This window comes from Photinus pyralis, unplaced genomic scaffold (genome assembly GCF_008802855.1).
Source record: "Photinus pyralis isolate 1611_PpyrPB1 unplaced genomic scaffold, Ppyr1.3 Ppyr1.4_LG8, whole genome shotgun sequence".
Classification (NCBI taxonomy): Eukaryota; Metazoa; Arthropoda; class Insecta; order Coleoptera; family Lampyridae; genus Photinus; species Photinus pyralis.
In genome coordinates this window covers 35711589-35738815 of record NW_022170819.1, presented here as the reverse complement: position 1 = coordinate 35738815, position 27227 = coordinate 35711589, and the positions used below count along the sequence as shown (strand labels likewise).

The 27227-nt window shown below is 37.3% G+C and overlaps 2 protein-coding genes and 1 long non-coding RNA gene across 5 annotated transcripts; 2 read left to right on the top strand and 1 right to left on the bottom strand.

The window, feature by feature from the left end:
• The first annotated feature begins 1716 nt into the window (after positions 1–1716).
• On the top strand, positions 1717–3628 carry LOC116179613 (cytochrome P450 9b2-like). The gene is made up of 6 exons (XM_031499415.1): positions 1717–1987; positions 2036–2199; positions 2248–2579; positions 2626–3019; positions 3067–3333; positions 3382–3628. Exons 1-6 carry the CDS (start codon positions 1788–1790, stop codon positions 3567–3569), a joined length of 1545 nt encoding a protein of 514 aa, XP_031355275.1. The 5' UTR covers positions 1717–1787; the 3' UTR covers positions 3570–3628.
• A 2374-nt stretch (positions 3629–6002) lies between these two features.
• On the top strand, positions 6003–26671 carry LOC116179282. Of its 3 annotated transcripts, none has more exons than XR_004146986.1 (8): positions 6003–6071; positions 24971–25046; positions 25092–25627; positions 25676–25752; positions 25824–25976; positions 26169–26258; positions 26323–26475; positions 26533–26671. It is a non-coding gene; the product is annotated as an uncharacterized LOC116179282 (long non-coding RNA). The 3 variants fall into 3 exon arrangements; XR_004146985.1 differs by having other exon boundaries at positions 25824–26119; XR_004146987.1 differs by lacking the exon at positions 26169–26258.
• LOC116179281 (probable G-protein coupled receptor CG31760) lies at positions 11988–18815 on the bottom strand. The gene is made up of 11 exons (XM_031499037.1): positions 18451–18815; positions 18269–18404; positions 18096–18216; positions 14517–14649; positions 14288–14441; positions 14120–14229; positions 13861–14075; positions 13673–13811; positions 13518–13623; positions 13330–13473; positions 11988–13279 (listed from the first exon to the last, which is right to left on the bottom strand). Exons 1-11 carry the CDS (start codon positions 18684–18686, stop codon positions 13097–13099), a joined length of 1677 nt encoding a protein of 558 aa, XP_031354897.1. The 5' UTR covers positions 18687–18815; the 3' UTR covers positions 11988–13096.
• Positions 26672–27227: the final 556 nt, after the last annotated feature.

Below are 27227 nucleotides of genomic sequence, written 5' to 3'. Positions count from 1 at the left end.
GATGTATTCAACTGAATAAAAAGTTGATTTTGATAATTGGTATAATAATAGTACCGGTAAAAGTTTAAGGAGAGTAAGAGATTTATTTTCTGTGAAGCCAAAGCAACAATATTCAAATTAATTAGTATCTAAGTCCTAAGACAGATCTTTAATTGTTTTAAAGAGTTATTTTGAATGCATAAAACTAGACGCACTTGAGAAGAGATTTTGTCGTTTAAAAGTAGAGGGATAGGGAAAATCAATACATGTAAATCCCCATGTCTACTTCTTAATAAATAGCACTGTATAGCCCTGAAAGGACAAACTAGTTATCAATTAAGACCTAAAGTTGCCCCAAATGATTGTCGCTCCTCGGTGTTATCAACTTTTTGTGACCCGGTGCCCAATTTCTGATAATGATTTGGCAGCTCGCTGTTGGCAGATAAGCCAAAGGCGTCGGCACCGGTAACGGTGAATTTAACCCATTGTTCTGCAATGTAAACTGTACGTACTGTACAAGAACTGGTATGTAATGTAAAACGTGTATGGACTGTGCCCCCCCCCCCCCTTAATGACATAAAATTTAACCTACCTCCCAAATAAGAGGATTAGTAGATGAACGATTGTCGATGGAAATTACAGCCGAAACTTGAAGAAGGGACACGATAATCAAGTCAAGTCAAAATGGCGGTACTCATGGAAAAAGGTAACACGCACATGTATAACCTCCACTTGGAGCACAGGCGAATCTCATCCGACTATCACTTCAGAATTATGAACTCAATCGTCAGAGATCAATATATTCGAAAGATGGCAATTAGAACTCCATACGTTCTACCTTACGCTTTCAGCTTTTTTTTTATAATCGACGTGCACTTCGGTGCCGTTTAAGAAGAAAAAGAGTTGAATATTGACACCGAAAATTTAATCAAAGAATGCGCTCAAATACTTGCGCGGAAAGCCCCTCTAGTGGGTGGGCGGGGGTTACGGGGGTTCTCCGACAAGTAATAATACCGTGACCAATAATAATGCTACGTAAATATGGAGAAAATACATCGTTACCATTATTGGGCGTTAGTTTGAGGTAAGACAGTGGCGTACGAAAGTACGAAATTGCGTTCGTTCATAACCAAACGGGAGATGAAGATTATCCGTCGCTACTATGTTCGTTACACGCTATAAGATATGCTTTAAAATTTTAAATATAGAAAGTTGATCAAAGGGGAAGATTCGGGCATTGCCTTTTAAGTACAGCTGTCCGTATTTCGCGAAGTTTTACTCCTTTATTTGGAGATTCTAGACAAAAAACGCGCATGTAATGCATCTCAAAGGGACTATACCTTCGAATTGAGAACGGAGTAATTGGCAAGGAAAGGTTATACTTATTCGTAAAATATCAATACCTAAGGGTTTCCTCCTGATTTACTTGTACAACGTTACAGCAAAATTAGCATGGGTCTTTGATGTTAGAACTGAACCCATTTAAGTCCAGGAGTCCAGTAGAACCACCTACAATGTTTTAATGGACCCAGTGTTTGAACTGCAAGCAAGTGACAACATAAATCCCAGTATATTCAAATCTTGAAATTTGCAAAAATGTACCCTACGCTCTCGCATCGTTAACATGAAGCAATAAGAAGTAATCTGTCTCAGAAGGTTAAGAAACCTTGATAATCGGTCTATTTTTAGAGCGGGATTTATTTTTCTCTGGTAACACGATATATAGCTGTAATGTTAACTCGCCAAAAATCAGTGATCAGTGAGTGGTACGAGTATAAACATACAATTTAGTGAAAAATCGAACGAAAATGTGGTTCGTTCTTATAGTTCTTGCTCTCGGTTTGTACATCTACCGGAAAATTTTCCAACCGCTGCAATTTTGGAAGGTACGCAATATACCATACGAAAAACCGCTGCCGATAGTAGGAAATCTGCTAGACTCAATACTTAAACGAAAATCATTGAGCGAAATTTTGACAGAACTGTATTTCAAGTATTCCAAGCACAGGTAAGAACGGAGGCAATCGCTCCATGTTTGCAAAGCACCACGTTGTAGATACTTCGGTTTCTTTTCGTTTCGTACTCCGACCCTTATGATCAACGACGTGGATCTGGCGAAACAGATCTGCATTAAAGATTTCGAATACTTTGCCGACCATCGCATATTCATTCCAAAAGGTATTGACAAAATGTGGGACAAACTGATCTTCATCAGAGAAGGTAACGGAGAGCGCGTCGGTAACGATAGTTTCAAGTAAATCTCTGCAGGTGCCGAATGGCAAGAACATCGGAAAATTTCCAGTGCCTCCTTCACCCTGGGCAAATTACGGGTCATGTTCTCCAACCTGAGCAAGTGCGCACAGCGAATCATGACCAGTCTTCACAAAAACAACAAAATGGTCACGGGAAACATGCGTCCTTTTATAATGAAGATCGCTAACGACTTTACGCTCGACGCCTTCATGGGAATTCAGTGCGATTCGTTTAATGATCCAGACAATGCGTTACTGAAGGTGGCCGTCAACACGTACTTAAACCCACGAATGAAGGGATTCCTGTTTTTCGGTACTGCCTACAATACCTTCCCTTTCTTGACGAAGGTAAGTAATCGGAGGTCGTGATGCAAGTTGCTTATAAATTCTTCAGTTTTTCCAATGGAAGTTCTTCCCAGACACGGGACGAGATTTTTACCGGAAAATCGTTAGAGAAACCCTGGAATACCGCGAGAAGCACAACATTACGCGCATCGATATGTTGCATTTACTCAACGAAGGTCTGTTGGAAAATCTCAGGGAGAACAAGAAAGATCCGGATAACGACGAGGTGCAAGACGAAATTGTATCCCAACTGATGGGAATGTACTTCGCCAACTTTGACAGTTTCACTCTAACGCTTTGCAATTGCATGTACGAGTTGGCCTTAAATCCGGACATTCAGGAGAGGCTAATCAGAGAAATTGACGAGACCTGGGCAAACTGCGAGGGTAACTTACCTCACGACACTTTAATGGGGATGACGTACATGGATATGGTGTACAAAGGTAACTTTCGGCGTTTCTGTTCCATGTGATTTCACGCTAATTTTTAGAGCTAATGCGTTTGAGAGGCAACGCTATACTTGCCGAGCGTATCGTCACGAAACCGTACACCATTCAGCCGGTATTACCTCACGAGAAGCCGGTTCACCTGAAAGTCGGACAGGACATTACCTTTCCGCTTTATTCGTACATGCGCGATCCGAAATTTTTCCCCGACCCTTACAAATTCGACCCCGAAAGATTTAACGAAGAAAATAAGCACAAGATTGACAACCGAGCCTACTTACCCTTCGGCGAAGGACCTCGGAAGTGCATAGGTGAGATCTTCCATCGCGCTCAATTGTAGCTCACGCCAAATTTTCCAGCATTCCGATTGATTTCCGTCGAGATAAGACTGATGCTGTTCCATCTATTGTTGCGATTTAGATTTGTGCCCACCGAGAAGACTGTCATTCCATTCGTGGAGAGCAAACGGCACAATATACTTACCAGCGAGCATGGATACTTCATCAATATGGAACCAAGGAAGGACATTGACGAAACTTATTTTTAAGTGAAAAGTAGACTGTAATTGGATTTATATGTGCAATAAAGAAATTAATTGAAAGCCTTTTTGGACCATTATTTTTACCACCCCACGTTAGTAAGGAGGGAGGCATTGGGGTGAATCCCCTCCCTTTTTTACGGAAATATACGTGTTGAAGCACCAGGAATCCGAATAAAACAGATGTCGGTTTGACTGTCTGTCTGTACTCTCATTTCCGGCTAACCGGCTCAACCGATTGGAACCAAATTTGGTACCTACTCATATTCTTTTGGGCAGAATCGTACTTGCGCAGGTGTGCGGGCGGTAACTGTGCTGGCTACAGCAAATTTTTCACAAATGCATAAAGGTGTGGATAATTACTCCGGATCATAAAACAAATTATCGAATTATCGAAAAAAAAACATTTGTCTCATAAGTTTTAAAACATCGTTCTTGGCTTTGGTTAAACGGCATAAATAATGTCAAAATCCCTAGTCTCCCCAGCAACATGTACTTTTTATGTAACTAAATGAGTATCTTTGACAGTGGCACCTCACTGAATCATTTGTTCTCCTTTATTTATTGTTTGCCAACTGGCAACGCAAAACGCATTCTATTATGGGACAGATCAAAACATGGCGTGCAAAAGGTAATTCCAGTAATTTTGATTTGCCCCAAGATTATATACTAACTTGTTTTTCGTAATTATCAAAATTGTTGTGGAAATAATAACTAAGGACGCTTGTACCAATTATCTACGTACTGAGAGACCTAATCTGACCTTTTAGTTTAAACATGTAAGACAAACGGAACTCGTATAGAAAATGAGGATACTTTTTTCGATAGGTTAACGCTGGGCCCCTGTTAATTTTTTTAAAATTTGATATGGTCCACCAACCTTCTGAATCTGTAATTTTTTCCAACGGAAATTATCCAATCGCTCGTGAGATAAAGGAGACGAACTTGAGCTTAAGGTGGCGAAATGAAGGTCACGATGAGGTTCATTTATACCAATTTCATAAATATACCGTAATAATGCGATCATCTAAAAATTCCGCGATGAATTTCTCCCCTTTTATGTCTTGGGCCCTTTTGCTTAGCTCTACGTCCCTTAACTTCTCATCTATATCTTTGCATTCGTATTTTTGCCTGCACTGCCACCATCCTTTTTTTGTGTTAATCCTTCGCTTCGACCTGTCTCTTGCCTCTATTCTGTTCCATACTCATCTCTTTTTCTGTTAATAGTTTACTATTCTTCCGCTCAGGCCCAACACATCCCAGCAATAGGTACATCCTCTGTGTTCCTTCCATCACCTCCTATTTTCCCCACATCCTTGATTATACATTAATACTCCTCATATCGTCGCATCATTCCATTCCCATATATTGCTTGCAGACGTCTCAATCGCCCTTGGTGAGTACGATCTTCCAACAATACGTTCTTGAGATATAAGGGAATATACCCGATCACGATAAGAAGTCGAGGAGAAGGGCTATGGTTGGTAGAAATTATTCCTTTCGTTAAGATCTTTCATTAGAGTACCATGAAGGACAAAACTAGTGCCCCCCCCCCTCTCCACCCCGTACTTTGATAAGAGGACAGAAAGAAGGGCAGTAGTTGGTAGAAAACGGTTCATTTCGTTGAGACCTTTCATTAGAGTACCATGAAGGATAAAACTAGTCCCCCCCCTCTTTATTCCGCCGCTCTGTACTTTGATAAGAGATGAGAAAGAAGGGCAGTAGTTGGTAGAAAACGGTTCCTTTCGTTGAGACCTTTAATTAGAATACAATGAGAGTTAATTTTTAACCCCAAAACGGCAGAAGTGGGTCCGGACGGCCGGACAGACAGACAAAACGCTAAAAATAGAATATGTAACTTTAGATTATTAACTGGTAATTCTAAATACAGTAATTTAACCCTAATCCGATTTAAAATCACAAAATTTTTAATTATACGATTGCTCGGTATGTACCTATACTCTGCGTCGAGTTTCAACTATTTCACTGTGGATTTATTATCCGCCTAGGCCCTAGAGGGTTTACTAGCAACAGTAGCAACACTAAATTCATTGATATTAAAATGTATCCCCAATTCGTAATAATAGAGAGCCAAGTTGTCTCTAATTTCAGATTAGTAGCACTTTTCTGTAAAAAATTGTCCAATGGCTTTGTCAAATGGATGGACAAATAAAAAGTTTTAAAATGCACTCTTCAAGTAACGTAGGTAACCAAAGTATGTGATTCAATTCCACCGGTGAATCTATTAAACGTAAATAAATTAGGTAACAGAAATAAGTAACATGCGACACTGGTTTTTCCAGACGTTCGCCTTCTATTTTGCAGATAAGGTGATAGCGGCGAAATTGGCCTTTACGGCGTACGCATTATCGCCTAACAGGTAGGTCTCTAATACAAATTTTAAATACCAATTTATATTAGATCGGCCATTCCTGTGTTAATGTTTAACTTGAGTACATCGTTCGTTCCTTAATCGGAAATTGTACGTGAGTGATAAGCCTATATTATGGGGTGAGTTTTTACTTTTTTATTACATAACCACTACAGTAAGTAGATATACCACAACAAGAATTATATCTACTGAGGGGAAGGTTCCTTCTACATCAAGTTAAACCTCTCAGAGTACCCAAAAGTGACGTAATAGATTTGTGTCATTTTTTGTATGTAATGTCTATGGCGATAATTATACCTAAAATATGGTAAAGATTATGCGGGATGTACAGAATTTTGACTTATAGCAAAAGTATCATACATTTAAATTAAAATTCTCGGATAAATATACATATTAGTTCAAGGGTGTTAGTACATAATACCTATATAGATATAAAATACCCTTAACCGTTTTGCACCTTGTTGTTGGTTATTAAATTAAACAAGTACAAAATAAGTATAATTAACAATTAAATGTAAAGACGCAGATACAAGTATCCTTTGACAATGCTGTCGATGAACTGACTTTACTACAAAAGTAATTAACTCTTAAAATACTAAAAAGGGTCGGACCGTTCTCACCACATGGGGCTAGGTCAAGAAACTCGCCCTTATTCAATGGGAATATTGCCTTTCACTACGTACATTTTCCGGAAACGGTACTTTGCAGCATTTTAAATTCTTTGCTTACCTACCTATGCGGGGTGGTGACTCGACTTCAATAGTAATTTTTTAATTTCCGATTATTGGCTCCCCTAATTATTTTAGAAATAAAGTCTATTTAGGTTTCTTGCAGAGAAAAAAATTGCGAATCCGTACATACTATTGTTTTCTATTTTATAAATTCAGAAACATTAACAATTTAAAAATTAAAAACCGTCGCGTTTATAAAGTCGGTAATGCCATGATATTCTGGAATCAAACAAAAGCGCCTGCATTTCCCATTAGTGAGCTTTGTTTGATCTCAAACTGCCATGGCACCACTGATTTGCTTAAAGTTGCTTTTAGTTATCCAATTTCTTGGTTTTAAAGTTAAAAAAATTAAAAGCCATAGTATGGATGGAGTCGTAATTTTTTTTCTCTATAAACCTAAACAGACTATCTCTAAAATAATTAGGGAAGCCAATAACCAGAAATGAAAAAATTACTATTGAAATTCCTATGGCGCGTTGTTAAAGTCGCCACCCGGTATATCACGAATAAAGTGTCTAGTAACAACCTTTTAAAAAACATACAAAAATAACCCCTCAACCCCCGGCCATTTTGAAATTTCGTATTTTTCAAGAAAATTAACCTGCTGCAAGCGTTACACTCATATTTACATTGTTGGGAAGAGGTTTCTAATAAAATTCGTATGAAGACTTCCAAAAAGACTGTTTCTAGTGATTTCAAGTTAGAAATTAAAATGTCTCTAAAAGAGATAGATATTAATGAATTATTTCTATACACACTCCAATTTCACTGCTGCACTAAAAGTGAAGTCAACATATCAAACGGCTTCAATAAAAATTGTTAAAGGCTTTAATAGATATTCTGAAAATTTCTAGGTCAAAAAATTATTCTAAGATTACCCTTGAGAATATTCTTTGACGATTCTCAGGGAGACTGCTCCCTAGATTTTAAGGGGACTAGAATAATATCTAAGACGGCTTTAAGACTGTTTCAAAACAGATATATAGCTCCATTCCTACTTCAATAAAATTCTGGACGTTTATAGAATGTGGAAGGCTCGGTGAAAATTTTAAGGAAGTTCCCAAGGATTTTAGTTATAGAACAGTTTCTAGGAAGGGTTCAAAATGGATTTTTGATAATGTTTTGAATATGTGATCGATTTGCATTTTTTCAGAAGAGCCGTAGAGATGTCTTTTAAAGATACTTCCGAAGAATTTAATTTGTACCGGGTAGGCAAAAAAGTATGGCCGTCGGTCATATCTCAAAAACCAATTGGGGGAAAAATTATGTAATAGAAGTGTCAAGAAAAATTGGTGGAAATTATTTTCGAGTGTGTAAAATGACTACTAGGGGGCGCAACAGTCATGATCAAATATAAAATTTTAATTTTCTCCGCATTTTATCTAATAAAGTGGTATCAAAGGTAGCTGAGGTCTTGTGAAATAAAGTGGTGGGGGGAAATCAAATGTTTTTTAAAATAATAAATATTGATAATTGATTTTTCAACTTTGGCGGAACCGATTTTGGTAAACTTGGTCTCGTTTAAGAAAGGCTTATTTAGCTTACCAACAGCGTGTTTGCTTTTATACCTGGCAATGTTGTAGTCGTCGCTAGAGGGCGTTTGGTGATATTTAACTCTATACTATGATTTTTCATGAAAATTTTAAATGAGATGATGTTTTTTACTATATAAAATAGAGAATTAAATACTCAATATTTCAGCAAAAAAATTCAGAATTGTATCTTCTTTAGAACTCGAGATGTTGGGCCAAATAGATTAAGACATAATGAATTCTTTGGCTTTACCGGAGATTTTTAGCGCATTTTTGAAAAAAATACGCTATTATATTCGTTATTGCTGGCAGGCCGGCTGTCCGCGTGAGATCTCCACAACTACAATAGCTAGAGAATTCAAATTTTCACTAAAAGCTTTCTGTGTAGATGTGCAGGCACTAGTCTATTTTGAGTTAGATTACTTGTGAGATCGATAATTGATGAAAATAAATTCGATATGGGTTTCGGAGGTGCTATAATTTTACCGTTAGATAGCGCTACCAGTATAAAAACTTATTATTTACTTTGTGATTTGTTTTACAAAATGAAGACGTACCGTCAATTGAAATTAAATAAAATTAATTATTTAACGCAGCCAAAATTACTCGTGAGATCGATAATTTTAAACTTCGCTAATAAAATACTGACCTGCATTATCAAAAATGCGCTTTAATCATGCATATGCTGATTTACAACTTGTTTTTTATAATATTGGACGATTGTAACACTTATTATATATTATGTTTTTAAAAAGTACATAAAACTATTTGCATAAATTACTCAAAATCATTTTAAGGCTTGTTAAACTATTTTTAACACATATAAGTATGTAAGTAGAGGTAAATAATTTAGATTTTATGTTTTCTTACAGGTTATCGATTTCGAATTTTATTTTCATCATCAGACCTTGCTGAAAATGACTGACTAGTTTTACATAGAAATTGTATAATAAACCTTACCGTCATTTAAATTATTGAATGAAAGAGAGTATGTACATCTGTATGAAGGACCATATGAGTTACATTTATATTTTGATGGTAGTAGTGAATGAAATACAAATTTTAGTAGTTATTGTGGACGAGTAACTACTAAAATTTGTATTTCATTCACTACTACCATCAAAATATAAATGTAACTCATATGGTCCTTCATACAGATGTACATACCCTCTTTCATTCAATAATTTAAATGACGGTAAGCTTTATTATACAATTTCTATGTAAAACTAGTCAGTTATTTTCAGCAAGGTCTGATGATGAAAATAAAAAATTCGAAATCGATAACCTGTAAGAAAACATAAAATCTAAATTATTTACCTCTACTTACCTGCTTATATATCATAAATAATTTCCATATGGAGCAATACATCAATAAAATATTTTTAACACATTTGAACCGGAAATAAGCGCATTTTTAAATTTAAAAAACAAGTGACCCTCCTTGGAAAAAAAAACAATTTAATTAAAGACGAGATTAAAGATTATTGACGACCTGCTGCCTATCAATACACATCGCAAGTCTTTGCCCAGTGGATAAAACGGCAGTTTTAATTTCGCCCCCTCGAAGTATTTTAAGAGCAGTTCTAATTCTTTCCTCCATGTTTTCCCCGGTTGCAAGAACGACGTCTTTGATTCTTCCCCACAGATAACAATCCAAGACGGTGAGGTCCGGTAACCTAGCTGGCCATGGAAATATATAGTATATTAGAATACGTTCTATCCCCGTCAACCATCATGCAGGGAGAATGTCATGACGAATATTCAGGGGAACATCTTCCAGAAGAAGTGGTAATTCTTTTCTTAGGAAATGTAAGTAAACGCGCGTCTCCAGTTAAAGCCCGTGCTTAGAGATAACCGGTGCAATAATACTAGATACCCCCTATGATCCTTGGTGTTGCACCTCCTGCATCCAATGCGGATTAGTTGGTGACCAATAGTACAGGTTCGCACCATCATCGCTAGTAAATGGGGCCTCATCCGTCCATAATATACGAGAGAGTACCTATTCGGGTTTTCATCTTTAAAAGCCAGTAACAGTGGTCTACCCTTCGATCGAAATCTTCAACTCCTAAAGCTTGGTGAAGCACAACAAAAAAAAATGCGTATGCCAAAACATTTATAACATAGGGGCAGCTGAAGAAAACATTTATAACATTTTCTTCAGCTCCCCTACGGTATTTTGACACCATAAGATTCTAACCTAATTCTAAGCCGAACGACCAGTCTACGAAAAACCCTTCTTGTATGATGTCGTCTTCTAGGGAAATATGTAGCATAAACCCTGGCCGCAATTGTTGCATTACGCATGCGTTCAATATATATCTACACGCCATATCGAATGACTCTTCTGTAGTTAAATGAATTTTATTGTTTTTAAAACACAAAAAAGCGCAAAAATTAACAAGATAATGACCCGGGTAAAACATTGACAAATTATTTGTCATTACAACACGCCATTTTAGTTCAATTGTTTTCTTTTCAAGGGTTACTTGTTCTTTAAATTTAAGTAAATGCATTTATTTCTGGTTAAATTTGTTCAAATAGTTCCAGTTTAACAGGCACTAAAAAACGGTTTAGTAATTCAAATAAATATTTTTATGTTTTTTTAGAATTATAATAAATATTAAGCATTAACATCGTCCAATGTGATAAAAAGAAATGGCGGATGAAGTCAAAGAATTCATCTGTCCTAATGTATTTTACCTAATCTCGAGTTGTAAAAAAGATAGGTACAGATCTGGGATTTTTACTGAAATATCGAGTATTAAATTTTCTATTTTATCTTGTAAAAAATATAATCTCATTCAATTTAAAAAAAAAATCATAGTATACAGTTATTTTTCAGATAACTCCCTCTAATGACGAACGTAAAATTACCAGCTAATAAACCAAATAGGCTATTGGTAGGCCAAATAATGGTCTAGTAAACGAGACCATGTTTGCTAAAATCGGTTTTTAAAAAACATTTGATTTCCCCCCACCACTTTACACAAGATAAGAAAAAAAAGTAAAACAAAAAATAATATCGGATTAAAACACAGCTGACATTGATACCATTTGATTACATAAAATCCATAGAAAATTAAAATTTTATATTTGATCATGACTGATATGCCCCCTAGTGGTCATTTTACACACGCAAGAATTATTTCCAATAATTTCCATTTGGTCTGTTAAAAATGTTTCAATGAGATTGTGAGATTTTAAACGATAGCCTGGAAAAAGGTTCCTAAGAAATATTCTTAGGTTTTCCATACCTTGAAGTTGAAAACCGTTGGTTTCAACAGGATGGTGCATTCACCTATAAAATATATTTTTCATTTTGCAGGAAATTTGTGCGATAAATATTCTCGCACGATTAGGGCGTTGTGCGCGGGTTCGCCATCCTGTTGAATCCAACTTTTTTTTTTGTCGTAAATTGCTGTGTTTGGAATAAAAAACGCTACCCAATACAGTGGGTACTTTTTTGACGGGCCATATAAAAAATAAAGTTGATAATTTGCACTGGTTCTTTTTGTATGTATTCAAATAACATCAGAAAAAAATAAAAACGAAATCGGCAAATTTGACTTTTTCTGGAATATCTTTGGAAGTAATCGGAATTTTCTAGTTTTCATTAAAACACGATAATAACTCTTTAATTTTGCATCATTTCTCTATTTTAATCATCTTCGTATCTTCTATGGTTTTAAACGCCGTATATTAAAAATTGAAATCTATAGATTACATGGAATATTCGGCGAAATATTTCTGTGGACTAAGAAAATTCACATTGTGAAATACATATATATTAAACATTTTTTTTTACAAATATATAACATATTTATTTGTTTTGTATCATAAATTTTGCAGATTAAATTGTTAGAATAACGCGTCCTACACAAATCCTATCGTTGTCTCCGTCCCCCAACGTCGAACGGAAGACAAGAATATACTTTTAGAAAATCAAAAATATGAGATATCCCTACCTTATGTTATGTATAATGATAAAAGCAGTTTTCGTTTAAGTATTGTCTTCCATTGAACTATGTACAGAAAATTTCCCTAAATGCCAATTTTTGGTCTATGTACATTAAGAGTTCAACATTAAACATTTATTCTATCAACAAATACAATGGCGCACATTAAAAGGATGTTTTCTGTAACGAGTAATGAAATATAGAATTTGAAAACCCATCCAACAACGCATACAAAAATGATCAGTAGTCAGTAACATCTACCTGGCAAGAGCCAGAAATTGAAATAAGGTCAGGTTTATCACACGTTGAAGCACATCTTTTACAGTAAATATCAGTCAGAAATTTGTGCTATTATAATGTTTTCTTATATGCTAACATGACAGACACACAGGTAACAATTGACAGTTTTCAAAAGCGCCAAGTTTTCACATGTATATAAGCGGACAAGCTCAAAAAAAAAAACAAAGGGCTACCAACTACACAAGGTCTACCTTCTTACACAAGGCGGTTTGATTGTTTTGCAGTAATGAGGAAGGGCTTGGGTAGGAAAAGCGTTTTAGAGAAACATAGTTCTTATCTTATAGGTGTGCAACATTGAGACACTGAAGGTAATTTGGCAATCGGTAACTTCGTATCCATTACCTGTTCACTAACAGGATAATATAGGGAAGACCTTGAAATCAATTTCACGAGGGAAGTAGCGGGAAGCGCTTAAAAGTTTGAATGGTCCACTCTGAGCCGAATGGCCTAAATGTCGAAAGGACCGACGGTCCCACCAAAGGAGAAAGATAATGGATACGAAAAAAAACATCGGTAACACAAAGCCTGAAGGAAACATTCAAACAAAGACGGGGGTACGTGTATCTTTTTCACTTCCGTGTCTTCCTAGCCTATACCACTCTTCACTACTGCCACATATTAGTCAAAGATCTTCGGGCGATTTTGTTAACAAACAACCCGATTTAGCTAAAGGACTTTGCACCGCACCTGGTGTATTAAGATTAGTAAAATAACTACCGCTCTTCGGCTTCAAGTGCCTGTTATTCACTTCCATGTAGACGATCTTCATGAACTCGATCTGCGCCGCTAACTTCTGGATTTCCTCCTGGAACATTTTTATTGCGGCCGATCGTATAATTATTTGAGAAGTCATACCTTAAGTTCCTCGTTTTCCTGATAAAGATCGGGCGCTTCTTCGGGTACTAGCCCGATTCCGTTTAGGGAGAAGGATGCCGTCACTCCCCGGGAGCGGGCTCGGTTATCCCATTGATCACCTTGTCCTCTTAGTACTCTCAAAACCTAATGGGGGGATTTAGATGAAATTTCCGGGGTTGGTCACTTACTTTTGGTCCAAATACGAGGCCTATTGTAACGGTAGTTGATAATTGTGTTCGTACAAATCCTAATAAGTATTTAATGTCAGGTCCCGCTTGAGGAAATATTAACAAACTAAAATTCGTGGAGCTTTTGGTTCTGGTCAACAAGGTTACCTACTTACTGAATTGCTACCATGGCGGTATTAACGAGTGCTATATTATAAATTGCGTAACTTATCAATCTAGCTTCATTATACAAGGATTCGGCGTTTCGCACATTGTAACAGACTCGCACACCCCAAGCTAGAAACAACACCTCACCTGTAAGCACAGAGTGGAGCACGCAATTGGGGCGTTTTTGACCGCTTACCGATTGCAAGACTATGATCCCACCAGTTGTAAGAGCACTGCTTGAACCTTAAACCGGTGCTGTCCTTGATATCTTCGGCTATTGGAGTATCAGATAGCGTCCAAGTTCCTAAATATATGAGCATTACTAAAAGTATGGGCACCATCCATTGCAAAAGCTGTTTGTCTGTTAGTTTCACTTTGTGCGCTGATTTGACTCGGTAGGTCAGAGAAACCCTACGGAAACATGACAATATCAGAAAAACTAGCGGAAGACGCACCTCCAAGTCTTCATCAGCAAGGCAGTGTACGTGATGCAAAATCCAAGATGGCGCGTCCACTTTGTGGCTATACACGAGTACTTGTCCAACACCGGAAAGATGGCAGCCATCTGAAAATGCGATGGGGGTGAAAATCGCCCCCTGTTGTTTCTCCGACCGAAATTTTACCTCCAAGTACATAATTCCGCAACCGACGAGCGTAATCGCCAAGAAAATCGGACTAGCTACCTTAAACACTTTTAATTTCTTATGCCGATACATGTAAACGATAAGGGCGAGTGTCGAAAAAACGCAAAAAACACTAAAACTTAGTATCGCAGTCCTGAAATTGAACAAAAACACGTTAGTGACGCGGCATACCCCAAATGTTTCGGGGCAAAAACTCAAAAAGGAATACCTAAACGGCCAATTGTAGGTTGCCAGGCACGGTTCGGGACCGAAGCAGTGGTGGCAACCTGGCGCGCACTGTTTGCACCGGAATATCGTCGACCATGCGTTGCTGTTGTTCGTCTCCTGTTCCTGCCATGCGACTGAAATTGAAACATAATTATCTGCATCGATTCTTGACAATAATCCAACGATTAGTGGTAGTAAGCAATTTTTTAGCTCAGTAGGGATTTATGTATTTCGAAATAAATCCAAGAAGAAACCGTGAAATAATCAAAAGATCCATGCCATAAACTTTCTTCGCCAAATAAACGTGCCTACAAATTCGTATTGAGAACTATCGCTAAAAACGGTAACAATATGAGTTGACTTTTCAATTCAATGTTAGGAAAGCTAGTTTGAATGCAGACACTATAAATAGAAAAGTTCATTGTCCGATCATTTGCATAACGAATGTGCGGTGGTGAAAAAATGTTCGGAAAACTTCAATAATTCTTCAGGAGATCCAATTTTCGTTTCTATATTGTGTAACTTTAAGGCACCATATTAATTTCCGTTAGTCCGAACAAGTGGTCCCGTGCTAGGATGCATATAAGCTAAGGGATGGATGAGACTGAAAGCGCCTACAAAGTGTAACCACAGCTGGGTACCCTATCGCGAGCGTTTCGCTTAAAAAAGCGCTCCAAGCGGAAAAACGCTCGCGACACTTTTCGGAACGGCCGCTTGATGCTCGATACTCGAGCGTTTACTTCAAGTGCTCGGCGCTGGAACGCTTTTTTCTGCCCACGAACAGTTTTTCCGCTCATGAGCGTCTTTTTTTCGTTCGCAAGCTCCTTTTTCGCTCGGGAGCTCTTTTTCCGCTCGCGAGAATCAATTGCACAAATTTTATTTAACATCTGAGTTAAGTCTTGGGCACAAATAGAAAGACCAGAACATAAGAACTCTATCTGGGTTGTACAATGGATTCAAATAAACGCACAATTAATTGAATATAATTTTAAAAAAATTACTCCGAACCACATACGCCACAAATAATCAAAAAATACCTAAAATAAAGAGGGAGACAATCCCGTTCTTACGCGTACCCCACACGCAGGTGGTCGACACAAATAAACAAAGAAAGTCTTAAAACTCCATGAGAAAATTAACTTTATTTAAATTTTTAAGTGCAAATCTGGTGGGTTATTTACGAATCAACACTAAGTTGGTTTATTTTACTTGAATTTGTGTCTTAGTGTTTGTTTTTCGTTATGGTCAAATTTGCGTGTTTTATAAAAGGTTTTATTTGTCCATTGCGATAACGAGTCTTGATGCTAGGCGAAATTTAATTAACGCACGTGTTCTTCCGCTGGTAAGAACATACAGATGTTACGAGGAATTTCGCGTTTTATGTAGAAACGGCGATTGGCGATTTATTATTGTTTTTTTTTAATCTTAATCCTCATTTTGATCTTATCATGATCAGCATTTAATCTTCATCTTGAACCTGAACTAACCTTACTCTCTATCTTCATCTCAATCAATATTCAGTTCGTGCCCGGAATACTCGCTTCCGCAGTGTTTATCTCCAGGAACATTTGCTGCGGAAATTTCGCCCCTGGAACATTTTCAGTCTCATAAAATTTGCCGGCAGTATCTCCCTCCTCAAGGAAAATTCGATGTTGGAAGCATCATCATATCGTCTTATATACTGTGCCCAAGACAAGGATGTCTATCATGGGGATCTTGGAAGCCATAAAGAAGAATTTCGAGTTTTATGTGGAGAAGTGGAGACGTTTGGAGTCGATGTTTATTTAATCTAACGGCGATTGGCGATTTATTTGAAACCTCATGAAGAAGGAGTTTGTTTTATGGTGGAAGTGGTTATTTCTTAAATACTGTAGACAACGAGAAGACGAGGTTCGTTTTTTCGACGATTTGAGAACGTGTACATTTCTTTACGATAAATCTTCGGGCGTTCAGCGTGAGCATGTAAAAACTGTAATTCAGTCAGAAGCTCCTAAAGCATTCTGTGTATCATTTTTAGTTCGCCTGAATATCTCAAATTTATTACGACCCGATTGAGTTGATTGTTTAATAACGGTAAGTAATTAGGATTTCTTTATTCACTTGTATGTTGACCGCCTGCGTGCGGGGTATGTGTAAAAACAAGCTCTAAAAAGCTCTTTCATCGTCTTGTTTAAGTTTGTTTTTCATGTTGTGCGGAATAAATGTTTGCCCTTGTCATTTTCTTAAAGGAGCCAAATTTTTTCAGTAAAAACGTCCCAAAGCAGGCTGCAAGTTGAATTCAACAATTCAAGTATGGCTGTTTCCTATCTTGCTTGGTTGCTTAAAAAATTAAAGGTGATGCCAGTATTGCAATATGACGTAAAGTGGCATTAAAATAAATTATATCCTTAAAATCTCGTGGTTGTCCGTCTGACGATCGCTCGGTGCGCACGATAAATCCGGAGTAGAAATTCTTATAGTCTTGGAAATTGGTATACAGGGCCTTTCACGACCAGCGTTCATTAGACGTTTTTAGGAAATCGTTCAAGATCATTTTAGTAAACTTGACACATAAAAATAAAACCAAGTTTAAGGTTGAACAAAAATATTGTCTAATGCAGAAATTATTTCGGTCTAAGCACCAAAAATAATGACGCGACATCCTGTATCCTGAATATTTATTAAGTACATCTGGGGATTATTTATGAAATAAACACAAAGTTGGTTCGTTTCATTTGAATTTGTATTTCAATGTTTGTTTTTCGATAGAACTGTTTGTAATTGCGTAGTTTTCGTTTAAATTTTAGTAGAAAATTAATTAACGCACGGGTTTTATGTCTGTTAAGAGATATGATTCCGTGACGGTTAAAGAGCGTGTAACTTTTGTTTACGCCTTTTGTTTAGTTTTTAAGTTAAAAGTTTCTACCACCCGAACAGCCATCGAAAATTCGTTGGTCTTATTCATGAAACCGGTTTTGTTTTTATTAAGATGTTCAGAATCTGTCGGCCGCTTGCGTGCGGGGTAATAATTATGTCCATACAAGCTTTGTAAGGTTTTCTTCCTTGCAGCGATTTTGTTTTAATGTTGTTTCATTTCGTTTTGGAACACATTTTTGTCATTGTGTGTTTATTCGAATCCATTGTGCAACCCGGATAGTTCTGCATGTCAGATTTTTTTTCTGTTCAATTTATTTCAGGTGTTAACCAAAAGAAACTCTCTGGAATTTTCGGAAGTCAGTATTAGTATTTTTCCCGTAGATTATAAAATTCTAATTTTGTTTCTTGTTGAGCTAACTGGACAGGTGTTTTGTGGGTGGTGCAGTGGCCGCAATATCTTGTGTTACATTAGGTTTGTAACTAATCCGAAGCATGGCACGTACATATTTTACATTCAGAGACTAACCGAATGCCCTGAAAGTGAACAGAATGAAAAGAGCAGTTCATATCCCGACGGACTTCCTCATAATTAGAAAATATTCCGACGCTAATTGTCACGTACAGTCTCGAAGGGGTGCTCGAAAACCGCAACGAAACGCGAACAAAGCGAAAATTAAATAAATATTTCATCGACAATTAGAACAAAAAGAAAAGAAAAACTTACTTTCTACAATTGTTCCGTTAAATATACCAGCGTGATGCGGCGAATAAAAGCCGGGTCTGCATTTACATTGATAGCTCCCTCTGGACCAGCCCGTTAAGCCCAGCTGGGAACGATAAACGCACTACGGAAAAATGGATGGCGTGTGTTTTCGGGTGTTTCGGGGAAACGTTTACCTTCGAAGTTAAATTGTGACATTTGTGCGTTCCGTGTAGCACCAGGATTTCGGAGTAGGAGCCGAGGTGGTCGTCTTCGCATTGGTTCACTTCCAAATTCGAGACGTCGACGTCTAAGCTTAGATAGCCTTTCATTCTGAAAGAGAGCTGAATGAGGCTATATCACCGAGGTTGTGACGTACCCGTGACGTCCGGGTGAGGGAATGGGAACGCTGTAGGATGTGAGCCATTTGCGGGAGATACAGGAGTAGTAGGGATATGTCCACCATCCCCTGTACGAAACTTTCAGAGGACTGTCCATAAATTTCGGTGAGCGCAGACCGGGACTGGAATCCGCGTCCTCGTACCAAGGATAATCCGGATCGGGTCGTTGGCCCACCTCTGGAATGCCCTCGGTTAACTTCCTAGGGCCTCCCATTTCCAAACCTTGCCGCTGCCACCACGCGCAGTTCACCAGCTGACCCGTCGACGCGTTAATTGCGAGCACTCGCGCTGATAAAATATTTGTATCGGAAACTAGCAGGTTTCTTGATATGGCGTCTTGAAGACCTGAAACCAGAAAGTATTCGTATAATAAGAATCCATTTCCACTACTAGTCGCGTCAATACCATAGTTACATAATTTAATATTCATTGTTGCTGGCAGGGTGCGTGTGTGGCTTAACACGAAAAAGTTAAAAGGTTACGTCATGTGCGATTTTATCGGAAATTGTACTCGACATAGGTAAATAAAGATTGATTAGAAACGGGAGAGGCATTTTTGAATAATTGAAGTGTTTGATGATTGATTACGTTGGAGCTTTCATAACGAAATTATGTCGGCCTCTCCTTAAAATGTGATAACCGTTCCTGGGTTTTAAGATTCTACAATCAGAATGATTTGTTCTCGTTGCTGGATTGCAGTAATTGTACGTAGAAAGTTGTAAACTGGTAATTTTGATAAATTGATGTGAAAGTTTAGTCATCGACGATAATAAACGAAGGCGAATGTGATTCATTTTTCTCCGGAAATATGACGTGTTCGTTCTAGGACATTCGGAACCGTTCGGAGAAATTCTAGAAAGATTTTTGTTTGCTATATAAACAATCGAATTGTGTTTCGAGTCAGTTCCAACATCTATGCGCTCGCGTTATATTATAAATGGTGAATGATAGATACCATAGTGTAAAGAATAGAATAGTGAAACAACCTTACGAAGGAAAAGGGAAACTGATTTGGACATCGAGAATTTTTAGTTCTGGACGCGACAATCGGAAGGGAGGGCGTTGCTGTCACGGATTTTAAAAGCGACTCATGCTACAAACCTTCCACATTACATTGCCACCTTACACTACACGAGTTAAGGTGACGCTTTTTTCAACGATCTATTTATTATAATTTTTCATTTCACTTTGTTACATATGAAAGAGAAAGATTAAAAAGATCGCGAAATAATGCTCCTTTGTTCTTTTATTTTAACTGCCTTCAGTTTAAATCACATTCTGCAAATAAAGATTAAAAGTAAGGTGAAGGTTACGTTACGCATTACTACTGTTCCTGTTTATCTGGCCTTATTTGACATTTTGCTTCGAGAAAAGCGCTAAAAGTAAAAGATGTAGAGCACGTGTTGTTCGAGGTATTTTCACTACAATACACCTATGCAACTATCATAAGTTAATATAAAAATTGGGATTTTTTTAATTCAGTGCTGCTGTATGCTATAATCCCTAGGTGCAGGAATAGGATAGTATCAAATTTTAGTATTCATTTGGGGTTGTGTTGGTTGATATGGTGAAACATGTGCAAAGGCACAAAGTGAAAAATTCGTTAAGCCGCTAAGCAAGAGGCGAAGAGTGCACTTTCAAATTTGTTTTTTTCGATTTTAATAGCCCTTATGGACATTCATGCCAACGAGTAAACAAACATGAAATAATTTTTAATTTCTGATCGAATTGCACCAATACCAAGTATGTATAAAGTGGTGTAGTTCCGGAGCCTTTGTGACTCAGACAGACATAAGGAGCGCAAAAGTTCACTTTTTATTTTTTTAAGGTGAAATTACGATCATTTCAGTCGATTCAGGCGTAGTGCAAAAAATCCACTTTTACACTATTAGGATTCTCGTAATAAACGTAATAGCAAAAACGTACAAGTGCCGTAGCGAGGGAGACAAAGCATGCGTTTGCACGTAATTTTATTATAGTCCAAGAGCCCAGTAGGAAAGTATACCTTGAACGCCCGGACGATTCTAATAATTTTCATAGGATTCGCCTATTCGCCATAAAAAGTTGCATTAGAATCGACAACGGTGCCGGCGAAAATCCTGCCGAAAGCAGTTAAAAAAAAATTAAATTCGCCCCTTATTTTTGGAAAATGTACTCTATTCTCCCGGACGTTCAGGAAGAGTACTAAAGGGTGCATATGGATGAGTTTTATCGGAAAACGTCACGGTGCCGGGGCGCAACTTGCCGCAACCCTTGGCACCGCGACTACAAATGGGGTGGTAATTCGTACTAAACTACCTTTTTCTCCCGGACCAAAATATAAAAATAAATAAAATAAAGTACATTTTCCAAAAATAAGGGGCGAATTTAATTTTTTTTTAACTGCTTTCGGCAGGATTTTCGCCGGCACCGTTGTCGATTCTAATGCAACTTTTTATGGCGAATAGGCGAATCCTACGAAAATTATTAGAATCGTCCGGGCGTTCAAGGTATACTTTCCTACTGGGCTCTTGGACTATTAAGGGCGTAAAATTTTCAGAATACCTAAATGGAATTGTATAACCATTTACAAAAAAATTTAGAATTTACTGTTGCAAAAATCGGATTTTTTTATTGGCATTATTGTGCATATAGTGCATAACTGTCGGCCGTACCAAACAATACTCTTTGCCCGTAGATAGTCGGTACGTTTTGAGAACTGGTGGGCGCTTTTACTAAAGCTAACCCGCTTAATAGGAACAATATTTAGGTGCCTTCATACACTTTTTCATTATTGTATCCATTTCTCAGAAGTGAGGACTGTTTGTGGCACTATACTTTTTAAAACGCCTTTCTGCGTGTACAATTTGCGTTTCCTAACGTAAAAGGATCCGTCCAGCGAGAAGATTCTATGCAAAATATACGTCTTTCTTGCATTCAAAAAACAAACTGATATTTAAATATCTATTTCTTTCTGGGACTAGTCGATATTGAATTCAATATAAAAAATGATCAAAGTCCTCGTGTGAGATCGAAGGGACTTCAGCGCATTTTTGTGTGGCAGATCAGTGTTTTATTAGCCAATATTGACTCCACCATCAATAAGATCTTGCCGAAAGCTACCACGTTCACTTTGTCGGTACCATTTTCTCACTTACCGTGCACTCGCAATTCGCGTTTGAAGTTTTGACTCCACCATCATTAAAATCCTTTGGGGGTTACCATATTCCCTTTGTCGACACCCACTTCTGATCACCCGCAACAATTCGGATTTGAAGTTTCGACTCCACCATCAGTAAGATCTCGTCGGGGGTTACCACATTCCCTTTGTCGATACACAGTTCCGACGTCCCGTTCATTCGTAATTCACATTTTGGTAGATTTCGCTAAAATCCCGGCATAAAATCGTATTCAACTTTTGGGTACTTCACATAGCTCGACCTTCTATTAGTGACACGAGAAAGAGAGACCGTGATTCGCGCTGTAAGAAACTTTTGGGCGCCCAAAGTCGTCTACCGGCTACCCCTCGAAGCGCGCCGCGCAAAAGGTGGTTTATGTCGCCCCTAGGAAAAAAAAACAAAATTCCGCGACGCAGGAGTTGTGCGCGTTGACAAGATCTTCCCGACGACACCAATTTGAAAACAATCGGAGAAAAACTGTAGAAGAAGATAGATAAAAACTGAAAAATCTCCAGGTTAGTATAATACGCTCGGGGATGGCGTCCAGATGTCGTCGACTCCAAATCTTGTAGCCCCATCCCTAACGTTCTTAATTACACGGCCCCGATAGTTACATGTACACTCCTTGTCTTTTTACAAGCGTTTTTCTACGGGCGCGCATTTACTGCCAGCCAGCCAGCCAGCCAGCCAGCCGACCAAGCCAGCCAGCCAGCCAGCCAAAGTGAGATTAAAAGCTACTTTTTACAAAAAAAATTTTTTGCAAAAAGGCGCTAACAACGGGGTTAAAATAGTATTTACATTTTGCAAAACTGTTTCTAGTCCGCGTCCTGTGACTCACAATTACATTGTATTTTAGGTATCGGATGTTTTACGATTTTAAGCTTACACCCTCATTAGAAGATAGGGAGGGTAAAATAGACAAAAGAATCATAAATTATAAAATTCTTGCGGTACTTTTACCCATATTATATACAGCCTCCGTTTCAATAGTCTGATGGAATAGTGTAAACTGTAAATAATAGAATCTGGTACCTACCTACATAAAGCAGTTTTACTTTTGTTTTTAAATAGAGGACATTTTAATTTTACTTTCTCTGTGAAATGGCAGGGAATAAATGTCAATATTTATATTGTGAAAATAATCGAAGAAAAAATCCAAATATACCTAGCAATGTTCAAATTTCCGAAGGATCGAAGTTTAGCTTTAGAATGGATATTAAACAGCGGTAAGTTTTTTGCGAAGTGTACCGAAGTAAATAAATCAATTTTGTACTTACCTTACGCCGAGTAAAGTTCACACTCGACTCATATTCTTATAGTCTGCACATATTTTAGAAAATTTACCATTTTAAGCATAGAATGCCAATATCATATTTGACAAGATGCTCAGTTCTGAAATTCTGGGATTGGGAAATACTTTATTTGGCCTAAAGGGTTAATGAGACATCCTTACATTGAATCGTAGGCAGGTACGTAATAATATCTCATTTAGTCATCATAGGTCTCTCAGAAATAATTACATTGTGATTCAAAATAAATAAATTGGGCGCATGCCTGTTGAAGGCCCAAAACAAGAGAGGGATAATAAAATAAAATAAAATACCAGTATTTGCAAATTTCCAGTATTAAGATTTTCAGATGAAGTCTCGGATAAAGTAAATCGATTCAAATTTTCCAATACATAAATTCAGCACTTTAGTACTGTCAATACGTATTCCTATATGAAAAATCGATTGTGTTCATCTCTGAAAAAGGTACAGGTTCACAAAAATAAACAAAACGATGTAACCTTCATCAAGTATAATTGTTGAAAATATGAACAATTACCTCGAGCACATGTTTCGACCAAAATACAGCAGGCCATTTTCAAAGCTGTCCAATAGTTAATAGTTGCTATATTGTTGAGTCAGTGGTGTCATGGCAAATTTGGCAGTGCCAGTATTTATTATACGAATAGAGTTATTCTTACACTATGCCTGAGCGTACGCGCTTGCTTTGACATGAACCTCGACATGAACTAACCATTTGTCTGTTTAATGTCGACGAACTGTAGCCCTTAGTTAACTGTTTCCGAAAACGGAATTCAAAATTCGCCTTTGTTTCCGAATTATGGCGCGGTAAAAAGGACGGACACAAACGTAATTCGAGATTATGGAATTCAGAACGTAAGGTATGAGTTGTTCCATATAGTTTTAAATTTTTTTTACAAGAAGGTTTATTATCTGACATTAAAACACAATGATTATGAAATTTTTGAGTTTTCGTACCATTTTTATACGAATAATATTTCAACACAGTTTTGAAGCAAATTTTGGAATTCTGATTCGAGTTTCGGGTCGATATGCAGAAGTTTTGCTCTAAAATGTATATGTATTAAGTAAACTATAAATCATAATAAATATTGAAAGCGACTATCAACACGGAAGGAGATTAAAAGTCTGCCAACAAAAATAATCAAGTGTGTATACAGAATTTATTGTAATCTTATACAGCATGACATCATCGCATACCCGCGCTCATGAACAATAGCTTCATTGTGCTGTGTACCTTGCTATAAAAGAGCGGTATTTAATTGTATCATTCATATTGCAGATTTCTGTACAGTACTAGCGTTGAGTAGCGTAATCATTTCGAGTAAAAGCATCTGTATTTTTTTACCGACAATCTTTAGTGGATGGTAATATTGACACGCACGCGACATCTATAACTCTTAAATATGCGGTTTCCAAAACGCACATGGAGGTTGTCTCACTATTCTATTCTTTACACTAAGTAGATACTAATTAACTGTTTTTAATTAGCCATTTCAAGCCTTTTATAAATTTATTGTTCATTAATTGTAGATAAATAAGTCTGTAACAGGTGGGCGCTTAGACTTTAAATATTATTTGTCAAATTTACAAAATTGCAGGTACGGGAAATTTTATACGTATGCCGCTTCAGAATCAATATTCAAGAAATAAAGCAGTTTAAGCTAAGAAACAAGTGCTCAAGTAGATAAAAGACGAAACGTCATAGTGTTGTCACGACCTCACATATCTTAACGGTTTCGTTCCGTGTTGCGAAAAGCCGAGCACGTGACAAAAATGTGGGTTTTGTATTGGTTAAAAGGGCACGCTTTCCACAAAAGTTACCTCCAAGACAAAGGGGGTCGTTTCGTATATAAATTCGGCAAGGTATTTAAGCAAATATTTGGTGGGAGAACGGGTTCGTACTAAAAATTCGTCAACGCGAAAGATTTAATAGATCCCGTAAAACTTCAGCTAGTATCTGTAATTATAATTATTGTTTCCCTGGGAATAAATATAAAAATTTACTAGGCTAACTGGTTATATTGCAGTCCCCCTACGGAATTACCAGGTGGTGTTCGAGGGCAGGTTGCACAGGTCTTTTGGACCAGATGGATGGATAAACAGGTAAGCTGCGAAGATAGGGGTTAATTAACCACATCTCTGTTTTAGGCCATGACGACTTAGATAAGAACTTTAGCAAAAGGTGGTCGGCATTCCTACAGTCTTCAAGTAAAATAGTCTTTCCCAATAAAATACAACTGTAACCAGTGTTTGGACTCCCAGCTCAGTAGCGCCTTATTGTTTTCTCTATTCCGGATTTAATTAAGGATAAATATGCCACTGTTTTCACACTAACGATACCTCTCCCCAACTTACGTTAAACTGGATAGTTTCGGGTATTCAGATCCGGACGGAATAGGTTAAGAGGATAAGTCTCGGAGCTCCACTCGCTCTTCTTTCCTATGAAGGTCATACCTCGGTGGGGATATCTTCCAGAGCTGAGAGTAGGGATCGCCACGCATTAATGGGTCATTGCCTTACCATCTCGTAATAAAATTTGACAATTTTACAGGGTTCTTTTTACTGAAATCCCTTACCTTACACTTACACATATATTAGGAAATTCCAGAGTCATCACGGTAAAATTGAAAAATTAATTATCTAAACGCTTTACGTGAATGAGCCATGGCTGTGATCCTCTTGAGGTAATGTTATTTTCCTAGAATTCCTCTTTGTTAACACGTTTCTTTTAGGTTATGGCATATGCTTTAATTTAATTACCTATCTTTGTTTTACTTATATCGTGATGCGAAACCCATTCATTAGTGGGGTACGTAAGTTTTAATTAATAGGAATTGAGTCTGATTTTGACTTTGATTTTGAATATATTTTTCTTTTTAGAAGTACCGCGATTTGGATGAAATGTAAACACTCGCTTTCGAATTGAAGAGGTCTACCTGTCGATTAGCTGGAACTGATCTATTTCTTTGCATCTAAGATCGAAGAATCGCTAAGAAAACATTATCTCAATTACTGGAAATTGCAAACTTGCAGGTAACCTGTTTATAATCGCTTTTGTCGTTAGTTTATCTTGTCGTTTATCTTTACCAATGTCATGAGGAACTGCTCCTAAATTTGTTAAAATTAATTATCTAAGCGTCTTTACGTGAATGGCGCCGGGCTGTAATTCTCTTGCGGTAAAATTATTTTCCTGTAATTCTTCTTTGTTAACACGTTTCCTTTTAGGTTACCCATGGCATATGTTTTAATTTAATTGCTTACATTTGTTTTACCTATATCGGCTATATCGCGATGCGAAACCCATTAACTAATGGGGTACGTAATTAATTGGAATTGGGTCTGATTTTGACATTGATTTTGAATATATTTTTCTTTGTAGAAGTACCGGGTTTTGGATGGAATGCAAACACTCGCTTTCGAAGTGAAGAGGGCTACCTGTCGATTAGCTGGAACTGGTCTATTACATTGTATCTAAGATCGAAGAATCGCTAAGCAAACGTTATCTCAAATACCGGAAATTGCAAACTTGCAGGTAACCTGTTTCTAATCGCTTTTGTCGTTAATTTATCTTGTCGTTTATCTTTACCAGTCATGAGGAACTGCTCCAGATCAAGTTATCCCGACCCCATAAGTGATCAGCTGTGCTGGGCACTTGCATTTAGTTAAGTGTAACCTTGCCCAGAATTGCTAACTTATGTACTGTTTTATGTAATTAAATATGTTTCGCGTACTTTTTATTGAAAACCTTAAGTGGAAAATTCAAATTTTCCCTTACCTTCCACATATATTAGACAATTCCAGAGTCATCGCGCTAAAATTGTTAAAATTAATGATCTAAGCGTCTTTACGTGAATGGAGCCGGGCTGTGATCCTCTTGAGGTAATGTTATTTTCCTATATTTCCTCTATTGTAACACGTTTCTTTTTAGGTTCTGCCATATGTTTTTAATTTAATTACCTACATTTTTTGACCTATATCGCGATGCGAAACCCATTGGTTAATGGGGTACGTACGATTTAATTAAGTGGAATTGGGTTTGATTTTGATGTTGTTTTTGAATATATTTTTCTTTGTAGAAGTACCGTGTTCTGGATGAAATGCAAACACCCGCTTTCAAATTGAAGATGGCTACCTGTCGATTAGCTGGAACTTGTCAATTACATTGCATCTAAGATCGCAGAATCGCTAAGCAAACGTTATCCCAAATACCGGAAATTGTAAACTTGCATGTGACCTGTTGATAATCGCTTTTGTCGTTAGTTTATCTTGTCGTTTATCTCTAGG

What these genes read in the sequence shown, in the direction of transcription:
- LOC116179281 (XM_031499037.1), bottom strand. Translation starts at nt 18,686, where the DNA reads ATGGGAGGCCCTAGGAAGTTAACCGAGGGCATTCCAGAGGTGGGCCAA. An exon ending in GGATCATAGTCTTGCAATCG is followed by an intron (nt 13,812 to 13,860) that starts GTAAGCGGTCAA and finishes CTGTGCTTACAG; the next exon opens with GTGAGGTGTTGTTTCTAGCT. An exon ending in ACCGCCATGGTAGCAATTCA is followed by an intron (nt 13,624 to 13,672) that starts GTAAGTAGGTAA and finishes CACGAATTTTAG; the next exon opens with TTTGTTAATATTTCCTCAAG.
- LOC116179613 (XM_031499415.1), top strand. Translation starts at nt 1,788, where the DNA reads ATGTGGTTCGTTCTTATAGTTCTTGCTCTCGGTTTGTACATCTACCGG. An exon ending in ACTGATCTTCATCAGAGAAG is followed by an intron (nt 2,200 to 2,247) that starts GTAACGGAGAGC and finishes AAATCTCTGCAG; the next exon opens with GTGCCGAATGGCAAGAACAT. An exon ending in CCTTCCCTTTCTTGACGAAG is followed by an intron (nt 2,580 to 2,625) that starts GTAAGTAATCGG and finishes TAAATTCTTCAG; the next exon opens with TTTTTCCAATGGAAGTTCTT.